Source organism: Antrostomus carolinensis, unplaced genomic scaffold, assembly GCF_000700745.2.
Source record: "Antrostomus carolinensis isolate BGI_N321 unplaced genomic scaffold, ASM70074v2 scaffold21286, whole genome shotgun sequence".
NCBI classification, from domain to species: domain Eukaryota; kingdom Metazoa; phylum Chordata; class Aves; order Caprimulgiformes; family Caprimulgidae; genus Antrostomus; species Antrostomus carolinensis.
The window spans coordinates 329-24,093 of NW_010320031.1; the positions used below are offsets into that span (position 1 = coordinate 329).

Sequence of the window (23,765 nt, forward strand, 5' to 3'; positions counted from 1 at the left end):
CTGCCGGTGCAGGACGGCCCGTGCGGCGGTGGGAGCGCGGAGGAGGCTGGTGGTGCTGCTGACCCCGCTCTCCAGCACTCGGAGCAGGCCACAGGGCACTGCACGCGTCTTGTTTGATGCTTACCAGTGGCCAGTTATCAATTTCTATTTTTAATCAAGCTCTTTTTGCCCTGGTTATGATTTTTTGAGACATTCACCCCTTTCCCCATGACATACAGGCGGTGGGGTCATCTTCTGCCTGCCGTTTCCCTGCCTTACCCTCTCCAGAGCAGAGTCCCCACCAGCCAAGCCGTGGGGCAGGACCCATCTCTGGGGCATGTCTGTCACACAGTTCCTGCACTCACCTCTTGAGATGGCGAGTTAACCATCACACGCTGACAGCGGTTGGCTTTGGGAGGCACTGAGCCCCCCTCATGGCAAACGTTGTGCCGGTTCTGTACGAGCATATGTGAAAGCAATAGTATCTTGTAAGCAACATCTTAGTAACCATTGAGGAAATGAATGTAGTCAGCAGAGGTGTTTTCCCATTTCAGTAATCACGATTTAGTTTTAGACTTCATACTTCAGTGGTGCCAAGACTGAGAATACCAGAAGATCCATCGAGTGCCACCCGTCATTCTGCATCTGCCCCCCTTGCCCAGTTATTCCTTATCCCATCCTCTCGTAGCTGGAGTCACTATATTTAGACCTGATCTTTTTGCTTGGATTATGAGCAAGAAATTTTTTTGCTTCCCTCCTGCCTCAAGTAAACACTATACGTGAGGCATTAACATTTCCAAACACACATTAAAAGAGCACTTAGCGATGTTCAGCCAGTTGGATCACCCAATTGGTTGAACAAAGCTAACCCTGTAATTTTGCATACAGAGTGTCTTGCACATGAATGGAAATAAGGAGGGAGTATGGTGTGATGCCTTCTCTTTGCTGAACTGCTCCATTCCTGTGTCCTGGAGAAGATGGGCATGAAAGACACTAATAACCACAATGAAATTATTTTTCTGTTTAGCCATTCTAAAATGTTTATGTATTTATGTGGTTTATATATATAGCAAGAGGCCAAAGTGCATCCGAATTGCAGTTTTCCTCATTTAATCTGTAAGTGTGAAGTGAGTGAAGGTGTTCCAGCTTTACAGAGTCCCCCACCCGGAGGACTGCGCTTCTCATGAGACCCTCATGAGTCTGTGGAAGGGCTTGGACAGGCACAGTTGTCTAGTGCTTTCTGCAGGTGCTCTGAAATAAGGAAGAGGCAGGGAAGAAAGTGTGAATGTAGACAGTGTTAATTTAGAAAGAAAAAAAATCAACAGGATTTTTGGTGTTTGTTAAGAAACATCCATCTCTGCATTGCAGATGAGCCCTGTGGCACCAAGCCTGTATATGGAGAAGTCCAGAGTGCTGAGAGAGGGGTTGGAATTGGGCAGTTCGTGTAACGTCTCCCTTCCTCCTTCGAAGGTTAACCTGGCAGGTGGCAGAACACCTCTGACCACAGAGAAGGCACAAAATGTTTTCTGAAAAATACCCTTGGAGCTGTCTTAACTCTTCTGCTAGATATCAATTATTACTGTACTCAGTATTTCCTAAGCAAGACTGGTGCTGATCTGCACAAAACCCAGATTTGAGGCTTTTTCTCTGTGTTTGATTCCCCAGCAACCTTTTCCCCTTTGCAGAAGATTAGTGTACTGGCTTTCCTTCACCAGGCAGGGAAGAGCCTTGCTCCTCTCAAAACCTAGAAGCCAGACTCTTACGTGAGGCTGTGTTGCCATCCAGCTCACCTTTGCTGTGTATTTTTGTTTGTAGAGCACGAGGACTTTTCCACAACTCCTTCCTGCAGCTGGTTTTTCTTGTCTGAAATTCAGTTCAGTTTAGACATGCCTCCTCCATTTTTTTTTCCACAGCTACAGTTGCTAAAGTGATTGACAAATTTGAGGATGAAACTGCAGATGACATTTTCCCTGTTGGTAATATACGGAAAAAAGCTTCAGCCTCTCTCTTGGAAGCTGATAAAAGGTACAGTGGAAAAGCTACATCTCGCAAAGCCCTGCAAAAAGAACTCTGGGGAGATGCTCTGTCTGAAGAAGGATCTGGTAAGAAATCTAATTTCTTTTCCCTTTTCACTAGACTACTCAAAATTTTATGTTTTAACTAAGTGTCATCTGAACAGAGATGCCAAACTTGAGGTCCCTGTTACAGGGCAATAAACAGGTACATCTTCTTGAAGTGCCTTCCTGAAATTCAGGCCATATTTTTTGGCCTGAGGGAAGAGGAAATCCCAGAAAGGAGATCCACTTCTATGGATTTAGGGAAGAGTGTGACTGGGTGTAAGGTGAGGTTCAGTACAGTGACTGAACGTTGTGTGGAGAAAAAGAAACAGCTCCCATTTTTAAACATATATATCTTGGGATCTGCAGGTATATACAGAGACTCATTTTAAGAATGCATATAGCAAGTTCTGACCACCTTGTTTGCTTATCATGTCATTGTTTCATGGGAAGGCTAAGCCATGGATCTACCAGTCATTGCTGCAGAGAATTTGGACTGAGATCTCTTTGTGGATATGGCCTTGTGTTTCCATTATTTAACGAAAGCAAAGAGTAACATCAGACACAAATAAAATGGAATTTGGAGCTCAAGTAGCCCAAACCTCTAGCTGCTGCTGATGCATACTGCAGAGTGGCACGTTTTGCTGGTAAATAAATATCTTCTTTCTCTTTTAATTATTAGCTGAAGAAGCATTAGATGAATGGTACAGTGATGGGGAAGATTCAGAAGACAATGACAGCTTAGGCAGTAAAACGAAGCAGAAGCCCAGCAGTGCTGGCAGTGACCAGGAGGATGACTCGGAAGACCATGAAGAGACAGATCCATCTGTCAAGGCCAAGGCACCAAAGTTCAGTTTCCAGAATATCACAGACTTTGAGAAATTTGCAGAGGGAATGGATGATGTAGGAAGCAGTGAGGGGGAAGATGAAGATGATGGCAGTGAGGGAGAAGATGAAGACGATGGCAGTGAGAGGGAAGATAATGGCAGTATGGGGGAAGATGAAGATGATGCCAGCATGGAAGAAGGAATTGATGAGGAGGAGTATGGGAGTGAAAACCATGACAATGTAAAGGACTCCAAAGACAGTGAAGAAGATGGGGGGGTGATGACGTTCTCAAAAGGACAAGACACTGAAGAAGTAGAAAAAGGAAAAGCTGTGAAGAACCAGCTAGGTTTGTGCACGTTTGCTTTGTATTTTGACAAGACTTTTCACCTTGCTGACACTATAGAGACTGGCCATGTTAGGAACCACTTCAGCATGTTAACGTGCTGTTAGCACACTGCATGCGCGTGCTACAGCAGCCCTCGTGATTTGCAAATGTTCTGCCAAATCTGCTGTGCAAACTGGTGTCACTGCTGGCACAAAATCTCATCTCATGAAGCGTATTTATCCACTGGCTTAATTGAACCAGTGCTGAATATACTCATAGTGGTGGTGAGGATGGGGACTCCTGCACTGGTAGTGCTGTGCAGGGATGCTGGGACCGCTTCTGTTTCTTTTCAAAATGTAATACTGAATGCAATTTCTTCCTAGTTGTCCTATTAAACTATCAAACCTCCATTTGCAGAATGTCCTTTTAAACAGTAAAGCAAAGGGATGGGTTTTTTTTGTGGATCACACTCAAGATCATAGGATGAGATGTGGCTTTGTCCAGAGACACCCCCTGGTACCAGTTTTGTACTGGGTCAGTGCATGCAAAGATTTACACTAACCAGGAGTAATGTAGCACAAAGGAGAGGCCCCGTGTTGTTAAATCAACAGCAAATATCTTTTCAGCTTGGAGGTACTTCATTATAAAATAACTGTTTTATTTTCTCTTTGTTATGAAGCAATTTGGGATCAGATATTGGAAGGGAGAATCAAGATACAGAAGGCGCTCGTAACAGCCAACCGGCTTCCACAGCCAGATACTTACCCAGTCTTCAGAAAGGAAGGTGGACAAGAATTTGACAATGCTGTCAAGAACTGTAAGAATTTTTCAATCTATCTACTTTGGGTAGACTCTGCCGTAGCCAGTGTGTTTTGCCTGTGTGAGGAAGTGCTAACGGGAGAGTGGGGGCTTTGAGTTGCATGTCTCTGTGGTATCAGCTGTTGGTTTGTGTTGCCTTATTCTTTAGCCTTTCATGCTAAACATCAGAGACATCATCTGAACCACCTGGTTTGCTGTGGTCATGCATCCATTCAGCCACACCATGTGCCAGTTTGTACATGCTGTAGTGGTACCTGCGTGTTGAGAAATTTTAGCCTGGGCTGGCACAAAAAAATCTTAAAACTGGATTAAGAACTTTCACCATCATCAAACTTGACCCTGATTCTTGCCCGTACACCAAGTTCTGATTATCATCTTAACAGCTTACACCTGATCTGAAGGTGGTAGCTAATCAGCTTATCTGGAGTTACAGCAGGTGAGAGACTTTACAGTTTAAAGTTAACTCTGCTGCTTTAAATTAAGTGATTAAGGCAAAAAAGGCAAACTCCCAACAATACTGAGCTGACCTTTCAGTGAAATGCATGTCATTAATGTATTTAATGAGATGCATTACAAACTGCATCGAGCACCATGTTTCATTACAGGTCTAAAATGCAATATCATTAAAGACCTTTAACAGAAACAATGGTTGACATTTTGATATTTCCCATCAGCAAAATACATCCAAGAACATGGAGTATAATACTGTACACCGTACAGCAGAGAGGTTAATCTCTCAGTTGTCCAGAAGGCTAAAGGAAAATCCACTGTGGATAACTGCTCAGTGATTCTCTCCCCATCCTCTGTTCATGATCTGGGCAGGACAGTTGCAGCAGCATGCTCTGATGTTGCCCATAGCCTGGGTTTGTGTTCTGTATTTCATCAGTGAATTCAGCAAGAAAATAAAGCTGGAGTGACCTGGGCAAAGTTAGCAGAGGAAGTGCTCAGACTGACAGGTGGAAAGTAATGAATTCAGGAACATTTTGCTACTCCTACACTTGTTTAGTGTTTTCCGGTGTTCAATAGGGACCAATGTTATATTCCTTTTTTATTTCTATTTTTTTTTTAGTTAAATCTGTAATTCTACAATAAAGTAGGTTACAATAATTAGTCATTTTTGATGAGCTACACTATTGTCCAGTGCAGCTTTCACTGCCCTGCAAAGATGCTCTTTCCAGAAGATACAAGCATGAAGCATGAAATAAGGAGTAAACTTCATGCAGGTCATATGAAAGACTGGGAATGTAGCTGGTTTTATGTTGGTTTTATGTGTTTTATGTGGCATTTCTCCCTCATTTTGCTATGTTAGGCCCTGTGAGAGGGATTCACATCTAACCAACAGTGAGAGCTTTACCCCGTGGGCAGTCTGAGCTGTGTTACATCTTCACACAGAGCTGCTGCTTGGGTAGCAGGGCTGTGACCCCTCAGTTCAGGAGGTGAAGCTAAGTGTGTTCTGAAAATACACATCATCATATATTTAAAGTTCTTTCATTAATTGATGCAGCTTTATTTATGAGGGAGGAAAAAATCTCACTATAAATCAGCTTCCAATAGAAGTCTCATTTTTAGATGATCAAGTGCTTTAGTGGCTTCTATAAAAATAAACTTTTTTACTCTATTCTGAACAGTGATGTAGTGGGCTGGGTAAACATTTCTGGACTCCTGAGTTCTCATCCCAGTTGTGTTACCAGCTTATGGGTAGGATCCCATTCCCCAAACAGGGAAATTTAGAAGAACTGTGCATGTGGAATTTTAAAGATGAGTGGAAGACAGGACTGGGTAAATACTGAACGTTGAGGTGGTTCCGTTGTATGTGATGTGCTTCAGTCTTGGACAGGATATGGGATCATTGTGGCATTGACACTGTTTTGGACTGGATAGTACTTTCCTTTCAGGGAAGCCTCAGCACTTCTTTCTAAATCCACAAAATAAGTGTGGGATGCTTTAGTCATCTTCACTGAACAGGAGGAAATGATTTGGTGTCCAGGTTGCACAAAGCAGTTGGTGCCAGAAATCCAGACTCTGGGTGAACACTGCTGAGGGCAGGAGGGCAGGGAGAGCTCTCTCTGGGGTCCTGGGCCAGTCCCTCGTGTCTCTTTGAAAGCTGCCCCAGAATGCTTTCAGTAGTTTATCCCAAGTCCTCCCATTGCTCATGGAATTTCTGCTCTGTGCTCACAGGAAGATGAATTTTTTGGAAATGGAAAATGATCCTTAGTGTATTTGCTTCTTTGGTGTCTCCCACTTGTGACAACCCTCAGTGCAGCTGGTGGTGGGATTCCCGAGGGTTTGAGTAGAATTGTGTTAAAGAGTGGACAGCAAGGTCCTATACATTTGCAGTTTTAGAGCCAAATGTGAGTGAAAATGGTAAGGTCATGCTTGTTTTCCAGATTTTGAGGTTGGAGGTTACAAAACTCAAGTGTTTAATTTATTATTTTTGTAATCTTTTTCAATTTTTTTAATTTATTTTTTTTTAATGATACAACGTGCCTTGGACAGTCTTGGGTTCCTGAGATCTCAGGTTCTGGTGGATGATTTACTGCAAAATTGCTTATAAATTGAAGTAGAAAATGTTTTGCAGACCTGGCAGCTTTCAGGCTTCACACCCATTTGTCACCCAGCATTTCCCTTTGTGTATAGAACAAGAATTAATTAGGCTGCACTGCAGGAAAAGTTTATGGCTATAATTTATATAGGATGAATTTCTGTTTAAAGAGACAGCATTGCTTTGTTTGCACTGTCTTACTTTTTCTTTCCTTTTTTTTTTTGTGTGGGTTTGTTCTGTTTTGTTTTTTTTAATCTTTAATTATATTCCAGATTTTTTTTTTTCCTGTCACCCTTTTTACATACAAATTGGAGACCAAACTGTGGTCATGGAGCTCATGTTTATTCCTGTTTTGCATCCGTGGAGAAAGTCTGAGTGGTTTTTAATAGTGAAATCACAGTGGCTGCCCTCTGAATGCAGTGCATATGCTTCATGTTTAATGCACTGCACATGTGAACTCCCACAGCTCACGTTTCTGAGGTGCTGCTGCCTGGAGTCGTCTGTTTCTCCAAGATACATTTGTATTCTCTTGCACCCTATCTTCCAGTCTAGTCCAGGCCTAGAGATGTTGCCTCTGTTTGGGGTCTTGCACGTTCAATTAATGTTTTTCATAATCAATGCAAGTCAGAATTTGCAATCTGCTCCTGATTTGCACATTAAAGAGACCCATTAATTAAAAATTCCAATCCCTGGCATGTTCCCGCAGGATCCTTGCATTATTTACATAGAAAAAGAGTGCAAGGTGCAAGTTTCTGTGCCGTGTCTCTGCACAGATTGCATGCCTGCCATTCGTATTTCTATGTATGTTTTCAAGGGGGAGGAAGGTTAGAAGTGGATCTCATGGAAATGTCACCAAAAAATACCTCAAGGGCAAGAAAGAGCTGAAGAAGAGGTGGAAGCAACATTAGTGAAGCCACAACCAGTGTCAGGAATTGAACAGCTCCTAGGTCTGGGGCTTGTTATGTTAAATCTGGATTCAGTGACAAAAAACCCCACAGCTAATTGAGGGGCAGGGGGGCAACAAGAGCTTTAAGAAGTTATCTCTCTCAATCAACAAAGGCTGGAAGCTGGTTTTGTATGTTCCCTGGGTGGCTGTTCTTGCTATTTTAATTATTTTCTCTTTACAATTCGTGTTAAAAATACAAAACCAGGACACAGGGATACTTCATGCTTCACAAAAAGAGCTGGGAATTCTAGCTTTTAGGTAGTACCATGTGTTATAGCCAGTGGTTGCTGTTTAATGATGGTTTATTGAAAAGTGGAACTAAAAGGAGCCCTTACAAAACTTTGCAGGTCTTCCCCGGGACTGCACAAGGGTGGGTGTTTGGTGTCTTCTGGGAAATAGAGATGTTGACTTTTTGTTCCTAAAATGTACAGTCCAGACCAAAGACTTTGACTGACCCAGAAATGTCTGGTTTTGGGGTGGAAATAGGTGCATTTGCAGTGGGTGTGCTGGTGAGGGACTGGGCTTCCACCTGGGCTACAGGGACCTTTATGATAATTTCCTGAGTTGGGCTCTTGGTCGCCAGGTTGGTTCCCTGCTTCTGTGACAGGTATGTGTGGCTTGTGACTGAACAGCACATTTGTGGACAAGGCCTCTTAAGGACATGATTGAGAATCCCTCTTACATTCATTGCCAGCAGGAGACCTCCAAAGGTGCCACGTGCTTTCTGCTGTTACATTCTTGCATATTAAACATTTATGTATGAATGCTTCACACTGGATATCTTTATTTTCTCCTGGGTTAGTTCTGTAATATTTTGTTGAAATGGGTCTCAAGGCAGAGGGAAATATTCTGTTTAGTATCCATTTAGTGTCTGTTTGTATATTCTCAGTGTCTTTTTAATAGAGAATTCTTTGCTGGGTTCTGTTACTCTGATTCCTGATTACACCCAGGTAAGTCACATCGAAGAAGCTGATTAAGCATTGTCTAACTTTGAATGAGATCAAGTCTGCTTTAGGTACTGGAGAACCTGTTCCACTTCCTGTAAGGGAGGATGTGTCTGGCAAGGTGTCCTCCTCTCCAGCGTGCTCCATCTGATGGGCTCATCCTCTGCCTGGCTCCTCGGCCACACCTGGCTGTCATTTTACACACCTGGTTAGAGAAAAGCCCTCAGATGAAATGTGCTTTATTGACACGGGCTCAGGATTTTTCAGTGAAGCCTGCAGGAATCAGCTGACGATAATTCACTCATAATTTTGTCATCACCTCTCTTCGTGGATCACTTTTGAAACTCAGATGTGTTCATATGTACATCTGGAGATGATAATGCATTAATACAGAGCAGGGTAGGTGTCACAGGGGAGTGGGGGAGGAACTGGAGGCACAGGCAGATTACACACTTTCCAGAGGCATAGAGCAGTTACAGGATTAATTGGTGCTAGGCAAGATCATGGACTTAAATATATTCTTGCTTTGAAGATTTTACTGGGAGCCTGCACAAATGTGTGACAGCAGAACTGGGTTTCAGGCCTGTGTGTAAATTATTGTGATCAGATCTAGCCCACTTAAAACTGGGAGTTCATTTTAATTGAATTGTATTAGTCTAGCCACTTTGTGAATACAAAAAACCCATCATGCTTGATCAATTCATGCAGGGTTGAATTTGATTTAATTGGACATGGATGCAGGTGTCCCCAAATTTCACCTTTCCTCTCTGATCTCATGAAGAATCTATTCAACTCTTTTTGGGACCGAGCCAAAGCCTGTTGATATTAATGAAGACTTTTCTCTGAACTAAAATGAATGAGTCAGACCCTTTTTTGGTAAGTTTTGATGTAATGATCCCATGCTGTGGAGAGCTTTTGGTCAGTAAGGATGATAAGCTCCCGAGTGGCCATTCTTCATTCCTGCCAGCGAGTGAGAGGGAGGAGATATGAAGTGAGAAGCTCTAGACAAAGGCACAGGTCTGGGTTTGGAGCTCTGCTGTTGTTTGTGTTCAGTTGGGTACTGGTGGGTGTGATGTTTTGGGCATTTGCAGAATTTGGGTTGTGCAAGGTACCAGGAAGGTATTTGTCATTACTGGCTGTGAATTGTTTAGACATTCTGTGTGGGAGGTGGTGGAGAAGTGCAGGATATTTATTTAACGTGGAGTTTGGGTCCTTTTTTTTTTCTTTCTTTTTTTTTTTTTTAAATAAAACCCTCTTGCCCTTCCTAGCTGAGAGCCAAAGCTTTTAGCTTGTGGTGTTTAGTCTTTCTGAGCAGAATTTTTGTCTGTTTCTCTTGTATAGATGTGATAAAATTGAAATGCTCCCATTTTATAAGTTGCCTCCATAGCCATATGTGTTGGACACAGTTGGTGTTGGAGGTTTATTTTAAAACCATCTTAAATTCTAGTGCAAGGAATGGTAGGAGAGTCCGTAGTTGTTGACCTGATACACCTGAACTCTGGACTATGGGATCACACCACACTTTTAAACACATCAAATAGGTTTGCCTACACGTAAGTTTCCCAAGCTAATTAATAGCTAATTAAATTGAGTTTAGCTAAATACTTGTGCATGTTAGTCTGCATACTCCACAAACAAGATGCAGGGAAACAAAGGCTCGCAAAGCATCCCGACAAGCATGTGCAAATGTCAGCTAACTCGGATTAATTGGCAATTGGTTACCTTGAGATGGAAACTCAGTGCTTGTCATGATAAATGTAATTAATGGCCTGGTGTTATATGAGGAGGTCAGTCTAGATGGGCTAATGTTCCCTTCTGGCCTTAATATCTAGATAACTATGAAATTTCACATTTCTTATTCCTTTCTCATTCTTGCATATGTACTTGGGGATTCCTGGCTGGCAGAGACAGGAATGCATGCTGTCAGCTTCTCTGCATTTACTGTAATGTAAAACATCAGTTTTTATAAATCTCATTTTTACAAGCCCCATCCCCTCCCTGGTTTGGGCTGATATCAAAAGATGACGGTTGAGGCGAATCAGTAGAGCATGAACTTCATGGAAGTGTTTCTCTTTCTCTCCCTTCTCAGCCTTCCCCCTCCTCCAGTCCCCACTAATAAAATCTGTGAATACCAAGCCTTTTATTCTGTTGTTGCATCTAGTTATTTTCGTTACTTTTAGCAAACTCATCTCTGTCTGATCCTGTTGTCCTTACTGTCAAATGCAGTGATATTAGAGTGAAAGGGCTAAATTGAGTCCGTTCTGTAACTCTTTGGGAGTCAGTTGAACTGCTTGTGTGAAAGGGGTTTGCAGCACGGGCTCCTTTGTGCTGCTGGAATACAATTTTCCCCTCTGCAAAGGCTTTTGCATCATTTGCATTCCAATGGAACCAGCAAATTGGGCCTTGGCTATGGAGCAGACCTTTTTATTGCAATCAGCAGAAAAGTTGGCCTTTTTCCTACCAGCATTTGAGAAAATTCCACGAGCTCAGTGTTTTGGGAAGCGTGAAGGGAATGTTACTCCCATCATTTCCTAAAATAATCTGGACAGAAGTGCAAGTGCTTTGTGCTGGGATTCAACTGAAGTCTGAGAAACATATACCTAACACCACCACCTCTAAAAACATCAGATCCCTCTCTGCTGCCTGTGGTTTAGGCTGGACTGGCTCTTGTAGCTTCTGTCTTCTGTTCACCAGCAACCTTTTATTTCTGTGCCATCTTGGTTTTGGGGCACCAGGACATACAGAGGTGCAAATCTGAAGATAGTGGAAGTCCTGCCTGCAGCATATTGTTCCTCCCACAGTTAGTTACGCAGTGGGAAGGACAGGAAAGCTGCTGTTGTCCAAAGCCCCATGTTTAAGATGCGATACCTGGAGGAATTTCCCTCGCCTTTCCCTGGCTGGTAACATTGCTCTGCTGTTGGGAATATAGAGCAAGCTCCAAAAGTAATACTGACAGACTTCAGAATTATGATACACTGGAGCTCTGGCGTAATTCTTTGTTGAAGAAGTTAGAGGCCTAAAATGTTAAGGCTTATTGTTATTCTGAGTTGATAATCTCTGCCTTGCTTTAATAATTTTTCCTCATGCCTGGATAGCCTGCGAGTTGCACAATAATCACTCACACAGCTTTGTAATCAATGCCCAAAGTAATAGGATTCCGCTGGCCAACGGCAATTAATAAATTTGTGTCTTTTTTAAAACACTAGCAAGTCGGGCCTGAAATACGACTGACTGGCTTTCCTCATTTGCATATTTATTGCAGTGGAAAAATTCTTGCCGAATGATTGATGTTGAGCCTGCCTCTTGAATTCCAAACAGCACATTATTATGAAATGAAAAATGCCGGCCATACAGTTGATTAAAGTTGAAGACAGTGGAATCGGTGTTTTTTAAGATTGTGGGAGAATTAAAGGCATATTTTAATAGATGTTGACAAGAAGTGAACTAACAAAAGCAAAGCAAAGGATTTGCTTGAAAAGATTTAATCAAACGTGTTTCTTGGGGGATTAATTGCTGGGGATGACTAGTGCAAGTGGCTGGCTTGTGGATTTGAATGAGAAGTATTGTTCTCAGGCCAGCGGATTGAGTGCCATTTTGACCTGTAGTTTAACTCCTGTCCCACAGTCCTTTGAAAGGAGTGAAAATTTCCCCTCTTCATCTGAATATTGGGATAAATGCGTGTACCTGATAAAGATACTTGTCATTATGTGCAGCTATTAAAATAAAAGAGGTTGGATTCCTCTCCTCCTTTTTTATTTGCATGACATGACCAGTGTGCTGGGCACTGCGCCTGTGCCGTGTGGCGGTGACACGGTGACTCTCCACGGTGGTGGCAGGGGGAACTCGCCCAATATTTGGCAGCTCAGCTTTTGCTCTGCGTGCTGTGCTTCGAACACCAGCATTGTTTCAGCTTTTCTGTGTGAGCACTTCCTACAGACTCTGGAGGTGCTTGGAAAATTAAAAGCTTGCGTGCCGACAATATTCCTGTGATGCCAGACCCTCAGATTTAATTGAGGGGAAAAAGTAGTTAATTTCCAGCTTTGGCGTGGGCCCTGAATTTCAGCCATGTCCTGCGTGTGGTGTTTTGTGCTGGTGCCTCATGGCAGTGGTGCTCCTGTGCGTGGTGAGTACGGTGCCTCACGGCAGCGGTGCTCCTGTGCGTGGTGGGTACGGTGTGCACACGGCAGCGGTGCTCCTGTGTGTGGTGGGTACGGTGTGCACACGGCAGCGGTGCTCCTGTGCGTGGTGGGTACGGTGTGCACACGGCAGCGGTGCTCCTGTGCGTGGTGGGTACGGTGTGCACACGGCAGCGGTGCTCCTGTGCGTGGTGGGTACGGTGTGCACACGGCAGCGGTGCTCCTGTGCGTGGTGGGTACGGTGTGCACACGGCAGCGGTGCTCCTGTGCGTGGTGGGTACGGTGTGCACACGGCAGCGGTGCTCCTGTGCGTGGTGGGTACGGTGTGCACACGGCAGCGGTGCTCCTGTGCGTGGTGGGTACGGTGTGCACACGGCAGCGGTGCTCCTGTGCGTGGTGGGCTCCGTGAGCTGCCATGAAATAGAGCAATGGAGTGAAAATCCTGGGAATTTTGCCCCAGTTTTTAGGGTACTGTCATATTCTGAATCTGCTGGATGGATGCACCAGGGCAAGGTGGGGAGGAGCTTTCCTGGTGGAGCAGATGTGGGAATCCCACTGGCTGGCTGGCTGTGAGTACCTCTGACAGCCTGGCCTTCAGGCACCGACCGGCTTTTTTCCATCTACTTAGAGTGTCTCTGCATGAGGCCGCTCCCCGCTGCTCCACACCAGCTGCTGCTCTCTGCAGCTGCTTGGGAAGATGAAATGAGACCCCATTCTTAGAGGTCATGAAAAAGAGTGCAGATATTTTTTCCATGCAGGAAGCTGCCTTGCTCTAGAAATGCTGTACTTGGAGAGACGTGCGAGCGCAGAAGCCATGGTGCCCGCGAGTCCCCAGCGTGGCAGTGGAGGCACAGCCAGTGGGAGAGCGCCTCGGGGGGTCGGTACCCTGCAGCCAGCAGCCACCCCACACAGAGGGGGACGCCAGCAGCACGGCTAGTTTGTCCCTAACCACTGGCAATGACAAAATTGATTTTTGTGGTTTGAGAACAGTAGGACAGATTTCATCTCTGGTGGGTCTCCTGACACTTTGATACATGGCAGTGCTATCCCTGAATGGAGCTAAATACTCCAGGGTTACTTTCTGACTGGGTGAAGGGATGTATAAAATGAGAACGTATGAGAGAGTATTAAGAGAAAGGCACACTTTGATTTACTGATCCTGGCTCCCAGCTTTCTTGGTGGATTGATATGCTGTCTGCTGGATCTGGAACAACTTTTTCACTCCTGTACACAAAAATAAAAGGGCTCCCATGGACTCTTAAAAGTGACTCTTACAAGTTAGCATCTCACCACAGACACTCCGAGTCCTCTTTAAGCTGGAAGTTATATTCAAACCACGTTTGCTGTGTTCTTTTAGCAGCTGCAGACGGATCCCACTCAGCATCTTTTTTTCTTTCCCAAAGGGCAGCTTTGAAAAGGTTTGATGGAAGGAGGGGTTGTGTGTTGTCCTGGGGTCAGTTGGCCTCTCCTGCACACAGTGGATGAGTTGTTTTGGAGGTTTCAGTTGCTCATACTGAAACGTAAAGGGATCCAGCCTTTTTTTGTTTCTAAGGCAGTGCTGAGCTGCCTGTCCTCACAAATCACAGACTGGACATGCAGGAGTGACTCCTGGAAAAGGAGATATTTGAGGTTTTTCTCACTGATGATGTGTGGCCCAGTGCTAAAGGTGTCAGTTGTGACACTGCTGTTGCTATGAGGTGGAATATTTATCCCAGCACATTGCAGTGCAGATTATAAGAGAGATCCAGCAAAGCTGCCAGCAGAGAGTGGGAGAGAAGGGGTGGGAGAGGCACAAACTGGGGTTAACTGGGATGATACACTGGGCCTGCAGAGTCAAGTTGGGAGAGTTTCACATACCACGTGAGCTGCTTTTGCAGTGCTGTGCCTGCAGTCCCTGACCAGTGCCTGGTGTGCTGGACTGTGAGGGGGCAGCTGGGGGATGTTTAAGCATCTGTAGTTGGCTGAACACAACAGAGAAACACCCAGCAGTGATGCTGGTGGCAGAGGTGGTGTAGTAGCTCTGGGAATAAGCTGTTGGCATCAGGATCATCCTGTTGGTGAGTGAGTGGTGGGAGGGTAGTCACAGAGCTTGAACAGCTTTGTTTCAGCCTTGGCCAGTTTGTGGTGCTTGTGAAAACCATAGTGGTGATATCTTCTTGGTCCCAAAAGCTTTAGAAACTGAAAATCATCAGGGGCTGCCTAGGACCTAACACAGCTTGTGGCAGTGGGAGGCCCCTGCTGCATGGTCAGGGCTGGCATTGCCTGTGCTCTTAGAGGTATTGCTGGCTTTGTTCTGTGAGGAGAGCAGGGAAAGGAGCAGGAGGTACAAACCTGATGGTTATCACACGTGAAAGCTGCTAGCTGGTGTGCTTGAAAGCTCCGTGTTTGTGACTCTTTTCTGTTTAGTTGTTGGTTTCAGCCAAGGAGCAGCATTCAAAAAAAAACGTGCTGGGAGGGGAAGGAGATCAAGAGGGTTAGTGTCCAGCTTTCCTTCAAAACGACACATTTTGCATCTATGAAACAGTTGTGGCCTTCATTCACAAATGGAGTTAGTCTTTTCCCTAAAGCAGGTGCTGTAAAGGCAGGTGAGGGCATTAGAGGGAAGAGAAGATGAAGAGGGAGAGGAGACTGGGAAGAAAACAGTGGAATAAAGTGTGAAATGGATAGGGCAGGGCTGGATGGGAAGGGGACAGGGGAGGGTGACTCTTGGCTTCTGAAGCTGAGTGTACAGCACACTTAAGCACCCAACAGTAACAATGAGAATGCCATCCTGTAATGTTATTAAATACACAAGAACTGAAAGCACAGAAATTACCCAGCTGTAAGAGGCTCGTGATGAAGCCACTGCCTGGAATAATTAGCCCTCCCACCTGGTTAGACACACGGTCATTGTCTTCCCTGCCCTCTCCATCCCCTTCACTCCAAATAAAATTGCTCCCCATCCCCACTCCTGTTGGGGTCCATATCTCATAGCCTGGGGGAGCTGGAGCCTGTCTTTATTCCTTGCCTCCTTGCCATGGCCCTGCTATACCCCAGAAGAGCTGGAGTGCTGCTGCAGTTGTAACTGACAGGATCAAAGGCGCCTGGGGTGCACTAGCACTGCTGCTGGAGGACAGGCAGCGGGTAGAAAATAAACAGTTTGAGCAGCTCTGGGGACATTCAGCTGTGTTGCAGGCAGTGGGAAAGATTTTGCTGTTGTAAGCTGTGCACTCGGGTGAGGGTGGGGGCACTTTTGCTGCAGACACGTACAATAAATGCATTTTTGAGGGCTTTTGTCTGTTTGTCTCTTGGAATTGTTTTGATGCTGACACACGACTGTTTTACAAGTACAGCAAACCTAATCCGTTAATAGGTTTATATAGAAGAGTTGTCAGAATGTATCTGTAATGAACCACGGGCTGGGGGAGGGCGAGTCCAACAGCTCATCTGCAACAAAAATCTTAAAGCATCTTCTTGACATTCCTGTTACTGAGGTCAGGCTGTAATTTATCTGAAGATGGTGACAACTGAGCAATATCACAGTGGTAACATGCAGGAGATTGAGACCTCTGAACGCCTGGGCTGATTTCTGCTTGCACTGCGTCTGTCTGGCTGATGAAGATTTGCTGTTTGCTGTGCCCATGATCTCTGTGTCCTCTGTTTAAAAAAAGCAAAAAAGCAAGTGGTGAAAAGTTCCCTCCATTCTGTTATGGTAACTCAAAGGAAGAAACAGGATTGGGAGTTGAGCAAAACAACCCCACCAACTTCACATCAGTGGAGGAATCACAGAATGTTGGGGATTGGAAGGGACCTCGAAATATCATCCAGTCCAACCCCCCTGCCAGAGCAGGAACCTCAATGAGATCACACAGGAAGGCATCCAGGCGGGTCTTGAATGTCTCCAGAGAAGGAGACTCCACACCCTCCCTGGGCAGCCTGTCCCAGGGCTCTGTCACCCTCACTGTAAAGAAGTTTCTTCTCAAGTTTAAGCAGAACCTCCTGTGTTCCAGCTCACACCCATTGCCCCTTGTCCTACCATTGGGCATCACTGAGAAGAGCCTGGCTCCATCCTCCTGACATTCGCCCTTTACATATTTATAAACATTAATGAGGTCTCCCCTCAGTCTCCTCCAAGCTAAAGAGCCCCAGCTCCCTCAGCCTTTCCTCATCAGGGAGATGCTCCACTCCCTTCATCATCTCGGTGGCTCTGTGCTGGACTCTCAGACTCTCTCCAGCAGTTCCCTGTCCTTCTTGAACTGTGGGGCCCAGAACTGGACACAATATTCCAGATGTGACACAATATTCCAGATGTGAACTGGCAGAGGAAGTACCAGGGGAAGTTCTGAGGCACTTCCCACCATGGCAGTGCTCCTCCTGCCCTCCGGACAAATCCACCTGCCCTGTCAGCTAGGGTTCCTGCTGCCCATGAGGGTGCTTGTGCTGGGTGCATGGGAGGGGAGCCAAGCCTGTGTGAACATATCCTGCAAGAAAACAGATCCTGGTGTGCTGCACTCCTCCAAGCAGTGCATTATTTTCCCCTTTCTGTGGTGCTTCTTTGTAAAAGTAGAAAGCAATACAGCAGTGTCAGGTAAATATAAATTAATGTGTGTAAAGTTCAGTTCAGGTTTTTGGATAGAAGCGAACAAGTGTTTTACCTGCAAGAGCTGACCCTGTGATTGATGTGCAGCGATGTACAAAGGGGGAGTTTGTGTAGGCCTAGACAAACACTTGTTTTATATCAAAGCGCTCTGCAGGGAGGCTTGTTGGTTGCCACAAAAGAACTATTTTTAAAGAACAGATGTTGCAACAGTGTGCTGTTAACCCTTCCCCCAGTCAGCTGCAACTGTGTGTCCTTGGAGAAGGTAAGATCATTGGAACTGCATCTGCATAGATAGAGGAAAACTGTCAGCTCTGAAAGCCTTTGAGTACACAGCATCAGATCTACATTCAGGATTTATGTCTGCAGCTAGTCACCCCCTAAAACTAACCCTTGCACCATGTATTGATCATTTTGTACACCACTCCACCCCAGTCTTTTCTTCACTTTCTCTCTTTCTAAGGATCTCTGAGCTTGCAATTCTGCTTTTCTGATCAGAATCCTCTCATTAAACTTGCCAGATCATTGTTTAAGTTTCCCTCGTAGATCAGATCCTGCTACATTTAATTTTACTTACAATCTCATTTCTTATACCTCCTGCGTGGCAAGCACAGCGGCATAGAAACCAGCAGTAGTCACAGCCCTGCAGGAGTTCAGTTTTTCTTCTTGCCCTCCCTATTTCTGCTCCCTATAACATCCCCATTATGTACAAGAAAGAAAAGTCAGAGGTCAAGTTTAGACGGGATGTACATATATACAGTTTCCCTTGTGTTACTTCATATTACTCAACTGAAGCTGGCTTCAGCTGCAGAACTTAACACAGGAGAGAAATGAGTTAGTCAGCAAAAAAGGTTGTTGTCATATGTGTGTGTCATCAGGCACTTCTGCACACAGTACTTGCTTCTTCACTGTGTTAATCTTTCAGACTCTGCGGTCTGAATGTTTGTGGATGAAACATTAGATCAGTGTCCTCCCGATGTGCAGCCAGGCAGATGTTTAGAAAGCAGTCCTCCCTCCCTCCCTCCCTCCCTTTTTAGGAAAGAAGTGTTCTTTCCCAGCGTGGTGCTGTTTGACATTAACAGCTATAAATCAGTTTGAAGATCAAACCACATCTCTAAGTGGTTAGAGAAGAGCAGTTAATGGGACATGCAGTAGCTGTGGCAGAAATTCAGATTCAGGGTGAGAAACTAAGCGCTGCAAAGCTGTGTCCACCAGAAACAAAGATCAGTGGGAAATTGTCACTGGTGTCTCTTGTTCTACAGGTTGTAAAGCCCTGGAGGCAATGCTGAAAGTGTTAGTGGACGTTCAGGATGAGCTGCTTTATCAATACCCAGGCACGAGGCATCTGGTAGATGGGAAGCAATCAAAAACTGAGAGGTAAATACAAAACAAGACAAGACCTTTCTGAATTCTTTGATCTCCAACAAACAGGACAGTGCACAGTCTTCCTGACCATACTCATCCTCTGCTGTTCTCTCAACTGCTGCTGTATCTGGGTGAGAGACACTGTGGACAAATGATCATTTGAATTCCTTCTGGCAGTGTGGGAAGTCTGTTTTGTAATCTTTCTGATAATGGAGGAGGGCCTAAACCGTGGGTCTTTTGGCATAAGTATCACTATGGTGTGGAAAAAGCATGGGTGGTGGTGGAGGGACCGTTGAGAATTTAAACACGTTGCCTTGGAGAGGTGTAGGGTATTTAGTCTGTGTGTGTTTGTTCTAGTGATGATGAAATCCCTAGCAGTACTGATGAAGAGCAAGTGGATAAGGCTCAGGAGAAGAGGAGGAGCCTGCCCAAGCGAAAGCTAAAGATGGATGACTACCCAGAATTCATAGCCAAGCGGTATGCTGACTTCAGAACGTATCGGAACAACACCTTGCAGAAGTGGTATGAAAAGACAAAGCTGGCATCTGGCAAAATGGGGAAGGCAAGTCTTTGGTTATGTGTGCTGACATGCTTCTTGTTTAGCCAAGATTTGGGGAACAAATTGATTTGAAAATTTCGTATCAAGGATGTTCCAAATTAAGCCAAGAGTTACAGCAGGAATAATTAAATACACAGGTACACACTTTTTCCCAACCTTAAAAGAATTTGGAAAGACTCTTAGCCCTCAGTTTCAAAGGCGTAAGCTGCTCGCTTTTGTTTTGAACAAATGGGAAGGAAAAAAATTTCAGGGGAAAATGACTTCCCAATTTTTTTTTCCATCCTTTTGGATAGTATCGGTGTTCTCCCAACCAGACATCTCATCAGAGCCAGTCTGCAGCAGCAAGAAAGCTCTAGGAAAACGCCCCTATTGCTGAGCAACAAGCTGTTTGTGTTTTAGAACAAAACTAGGGGCTTCGGTGTCTCTCCTCCTCCATGAAGTGTACACTTTAATACAGTGGGTAATCATTTCACCCAAAGATCCAGGGTCTCCTAACATCTGTGCATTAGTATTAATCACTGAGAAGTTCATCTGAACCAGAACAGCAAAGGCATTTTATTAAGCCAGGCATCAGGTTGCCTGAGGTTGGGGAGGGAGAAACAAGTGAAAAATCCTAGCAAAAATCCATGCAAACCCCCTGCTCTTGGAATGCTGACTGCTTATTCACTGACATGGAAAGATAGAGGAACACTGCTGCCTTGAGGAACAGCTTTCTGCATTATCTGACATTAGTTAATGTTGTTGCAGGGTTTCGGTGCCTTTGAGCGTTCAATCTTGACTCAGATTGATCATATTATGATGGACAAAGAGAGATTGCTCCGGCGGACACAGACCAAGCGATCAGTGTACACGGTGTTGGGAAAGCAGGAACAGGAATCTCAGCCAGTCCCTGAATCTTTGCCTGAAAATTCGGTAAGGGTATTTTGTTTATATAACTCACTCTGTAGAAGCAGTGAAACTCTCTGCAAAAGAATTAGCCTGAGCCTTTAGCAGGTAATATTCTTGTTTGTGAGAGATTTATGGAGGAGACGTCTGAGTGTTGATTCCTGTAAGGTAGTGGCTAAGAAAAAGACGTAAACATTTCAGTTCCAGTTTTATGGTGTTTGCATTATCTCCCGTTCCAGTTCTTGACAGGGGAAAACAAAGGTTTGGTCTGTGATTGTGCCCCTCCTGTGCTGTAGGAACTGACGCTCACTAAATCTGCTTCTTGAGGTTAAAGACTTTGTTTTTACTCTGGAGTTTAGAATCTCTGACCCAGAAAGTCACTTCTAAAATCATACTGCATATAACCTACAGAATGTGTTAGTAGCAAGTCTGTTATTAATTTAGTATTTAAGAATGAATAAATATTCAATTCTGAGAGATGATGTAGAATTACTGCACTTGCAAGGTATATTTTTGCCGTTACATTAAAAATATCTGTAGTATTTTGCCAGAAAGACTTTGCACAGTCCTATTTATTTCCCAGTAAAGGTATCATAAATCTATTTTGGCACTGGCAGTGTTTCTGCCTTGCCTTTAAATGTATTCCTAGTCCTTAAAAAGCTTGTTATGTTGGGAGCTTTTCTCCATTCCTTCATATCTTCAAGTGTGTTTACAAGCTGATGCATGTGATGTCATCAGAGTTAGACAGAAATACGCACATACAAGCTTTCAGTATTTCCTTTGTGCTTCTAGGAAGTCCTGCCTCAGTCAGATTCCAACAGGCACCTGAAGGACATAGATGAGGAGATATTTGATGATGATGACTTTTACCACCAGGTAGGTGATGGTAAATCTGTGTTGGAATTATGGCTCCAGGTGGTTTTTAAATACTTACAGAACTAATGTGATCGATTCTGTGCTCTAAATTTCTCTTAACCAGTGAAACTGGGTTACCTGTTTTAACAGCTGATGCCTCTTTAGATACCTCAAAGGACTTTAGATACCACAAAGGGCTGTGTGAGCTTAAACTGGCACTGTGGGTGTAAACCGACTGCCATTACTGGCACTGCGGAACTTGGATCAGGATAAGGTCTGTGCCTGTAGCTCTGACTGGTGACATTGCTAGACAAGAGAAAAATGACTGAATTCTCTAAAGGTGACTGTTCTCTGGGAGTAGAGTCCCATTATGAAAAATAATTCTAGTAGATCCTCAAAAGCACCCAAGTTACTCTGATCTCAACCTAAATCCTCTCATCTACCTACAGAATGAAAAAGCTGTGGGGCTTCTCCAGCACTTTTATTGGAGTTGTGCCAGCTTGGATTTAGGCCAGTTATTATTTTTATTTGCAAAATTCCTAGAAACAAGGAATCTGCACCCAGTGCATGGAGGCTGCAGCTTAGGGAAACCTTGTGTTTGTAATTTAGTTAATAAATGACAGTGCCAGCTTTATGAAATACTCAAATTGCCATGTACTGAGGAGTATGATTCACTGTAAGTCTGTCTCTAGTGCACGAAAAACCAGTTTTGCTCTGATGATCCCCAGAGAGCTTTAAATTCAGGACTAAATAAATATCATTATATCATTAGAAAGGCAGAAATTTCTGATCTGAATAGTTATTAGAGTGGCTAGTAAAGTGTTACAGCAGTGGAAGAGTGCTGTTGCCATGTGACTGTGCTCTGATAGCTGATTTAACCAGAAACATTTGAATACTTTCAAACTTTGGGGTTTCATAGCCAGGAATGTATTCCAAGCTAGCTCCTCTCCAGGCTCTGTGTTTATTGCAAGAGCATCTCTGCTGGTATTGCTGTGAATTGAGCAGCATCTGCTGGGCAGGTGAAGATGCCCGGTTCATCTGTGTAGGCTCTAAAATGGAGACTGGAGAGCGCGTGTCTTGGTGGCTGCAGTGGCTGAAGAGGCCAAATCTGTAACGCAGTGAGACAGTGCTGAGGTGGAATTTGAGGTCCAGGAGAACAAGAAGCTCAGCTTTGAGGGCCAAGTGGACCCTAAGAACACAGAACAAGTGAAGTCAGCATAACCAAAGAGTGAAGTAGTCGAGGAGAAATAGCTGTGACTGGCAATCTGTGGAGCTGTGCAGAGAAGGTGCTTATTGGCCGTGAAATGTTAGAATTTTTGAAAGAAAAATAGCAAAAGAAGAATGGCCCGTCCTTCCTCTAATAACTTTAACTTCCATAAATCGTGATTTCAGAAATATGACTAGTCACAGCTTAGCTTTTCCCCTCACTGGTTAATTGGGGTGCTAGGGTTAATCTAAATTAAAACTTAAACTAATAGAGGTCATTGAGGGAAGAGAATCACCTGAGTAAAACAAATGGGTCTGCCAGGCACAACTGTATCTTGGCCATTTCCCAAGAGGGAAGTGGCAGCAAATTGGAGTTGTTTCAGCGCTCGGCAGAGGTGAAGGATGGGTGACACCGGTTTAATGTACGCACCTCCGGAAACGCTCCAGATTGCATTCCTTGCTGTACCAACTGCTGCCTCCTGCGCACAGCGAATAGGAGCAGGACCAGCCAACAACATCTGGCAGCACAGCAAGGAATGGGTGCAACTTTCGAAACCCCATAGACTCTAAATATGGTGCTTAGCCTGGCGGAGGCTTTAATCACTTACCACTCTTTGGCAGCGGGTACGACGGCTTATCCCAGCCTCGTACATCACGCACAGACATCTGCTGAGCCGCGAGGCAGCGGCACATTCATTTTCCTTTCTTGCTTGTTTTTTTTTTTCCCTTCCTTCCTTCCTTCCTTCCCTCTCTCTCTCTCCCTGCCTCCCTCCCTTCCTCCCTTCTCCTCTCCTCCCATCCCCAATATGCTTCTTGGGAGAGATGATCTGTAAAGATTACTGCTTCATTGTGTGCGGGTAATTGTGGGGATGCCAGCCCCTTGCCAGACACCGCGCAGCACCTGTTCCGCTGACCTGGTTAATGTCTTCTGTTGAGTGGGATTTGGTAGAGATTGGAGCCGAAGCCAATTCAGTGATAAGGCTAAAGAAAATGGCTGTATGTTTTCTGTCACCTCCCAATTAAATTGGTTTCATAAAGTGCTTTCCTTTATTTGTCAGGGTGGTAAGCTGAAGCTGAACATTGCATTCAGGAAGGGCAGAGTGTGTTACAATAGAGTGCTGACAATACGGTGAATGCGTGTTCTTTCAGATGGGTCATAACTGTGCAGTGCCTTTGTGTGCGTGTGTGATTGCGTGTGTGGATGTACATATATAAATGAAATGTAGAAAGGGAGCTGGTTCTTTAGGGGTGATCGGTTATTGGAGCTGAGGTTGCTCAGAAACTCTGACCTCTGTGCGTAATACTTCTCGCAAAGTACACGTGCACATTTCAATGGGTGATTTTTTTTCCTTGTATTTAAATTTGGATTCAGGCTGGTTTTAGTATCACTTTCATTTTTCTAAATAATTTTTTATTAATGATTAGTTTATTTTGATTGCTGCTTATGGTTTATTAAGGGTAAACATTCTGATAAAGAAGGATGTTGGAAACCAACTTCCTGTATGTTTCAGTGTGAAATTAAACAAGTAAAAATGAATGAAATCTGATGAATGTGCACAAGCTGATGATAACAAAATAAGTAGCTATACTGTTTAATTAGAGATTATAATACAGAACTCTTTAATGAATCTGTTTTTCCTGTGGAAAAACAATTTTCTTGTCCAGCTCTTGGTGTTCAGTGGAATTCACCATGTGGGGCTGGTGGAATTTTATGACAATTCAGAATTTAACTGTCTTCTGTCT

At 44.3% G+C, this 23,765-nt stretch overlaps 1 protein-coding gene across 1 annotated transcript in view; it reads left to right on the forward strand.

Moving 5' to 3' along the window:
* Positions 1-1,892: 1,892 nt before the first annotated feature.
* The window catches only part of AATF (apoptosis antagonizing transcription factor), a gene marked incomplete at both ends in the record, with an annotated part of 34,947 nt that continues 13,074 nt past the window's right edge, over positions 1,893-23,765 (forward strand). Inside the window, 7 exons of the mRNA XM_029085322.1 lie at positions 1,893-2,081; positions 2,719-3,210; positions 3,869-4,006; positions 18,415-18,529; positions 18,875-19,079; positions 19,824-19,988; positions 20,754-20,837. Of these exons, the coding sequence (XP_028941155.1) occupies positions 1,893-2,081; positions 2,719-3,210; positions 3,869-4,006; positions 18,415-18,529; positions 18,875-19,079; positions 19,824-19,988; positions 20,754-20,837 (1,388 nt within the window). The remainder of the gene's footprint in view (positions 2,082-2,718; positions 3,211-3,868; positions 4,007-18,414; positions 18,530-18,874; positions 19,080-19,823; positions 19,989-20,753; positions 20,838-23,765) is intronic.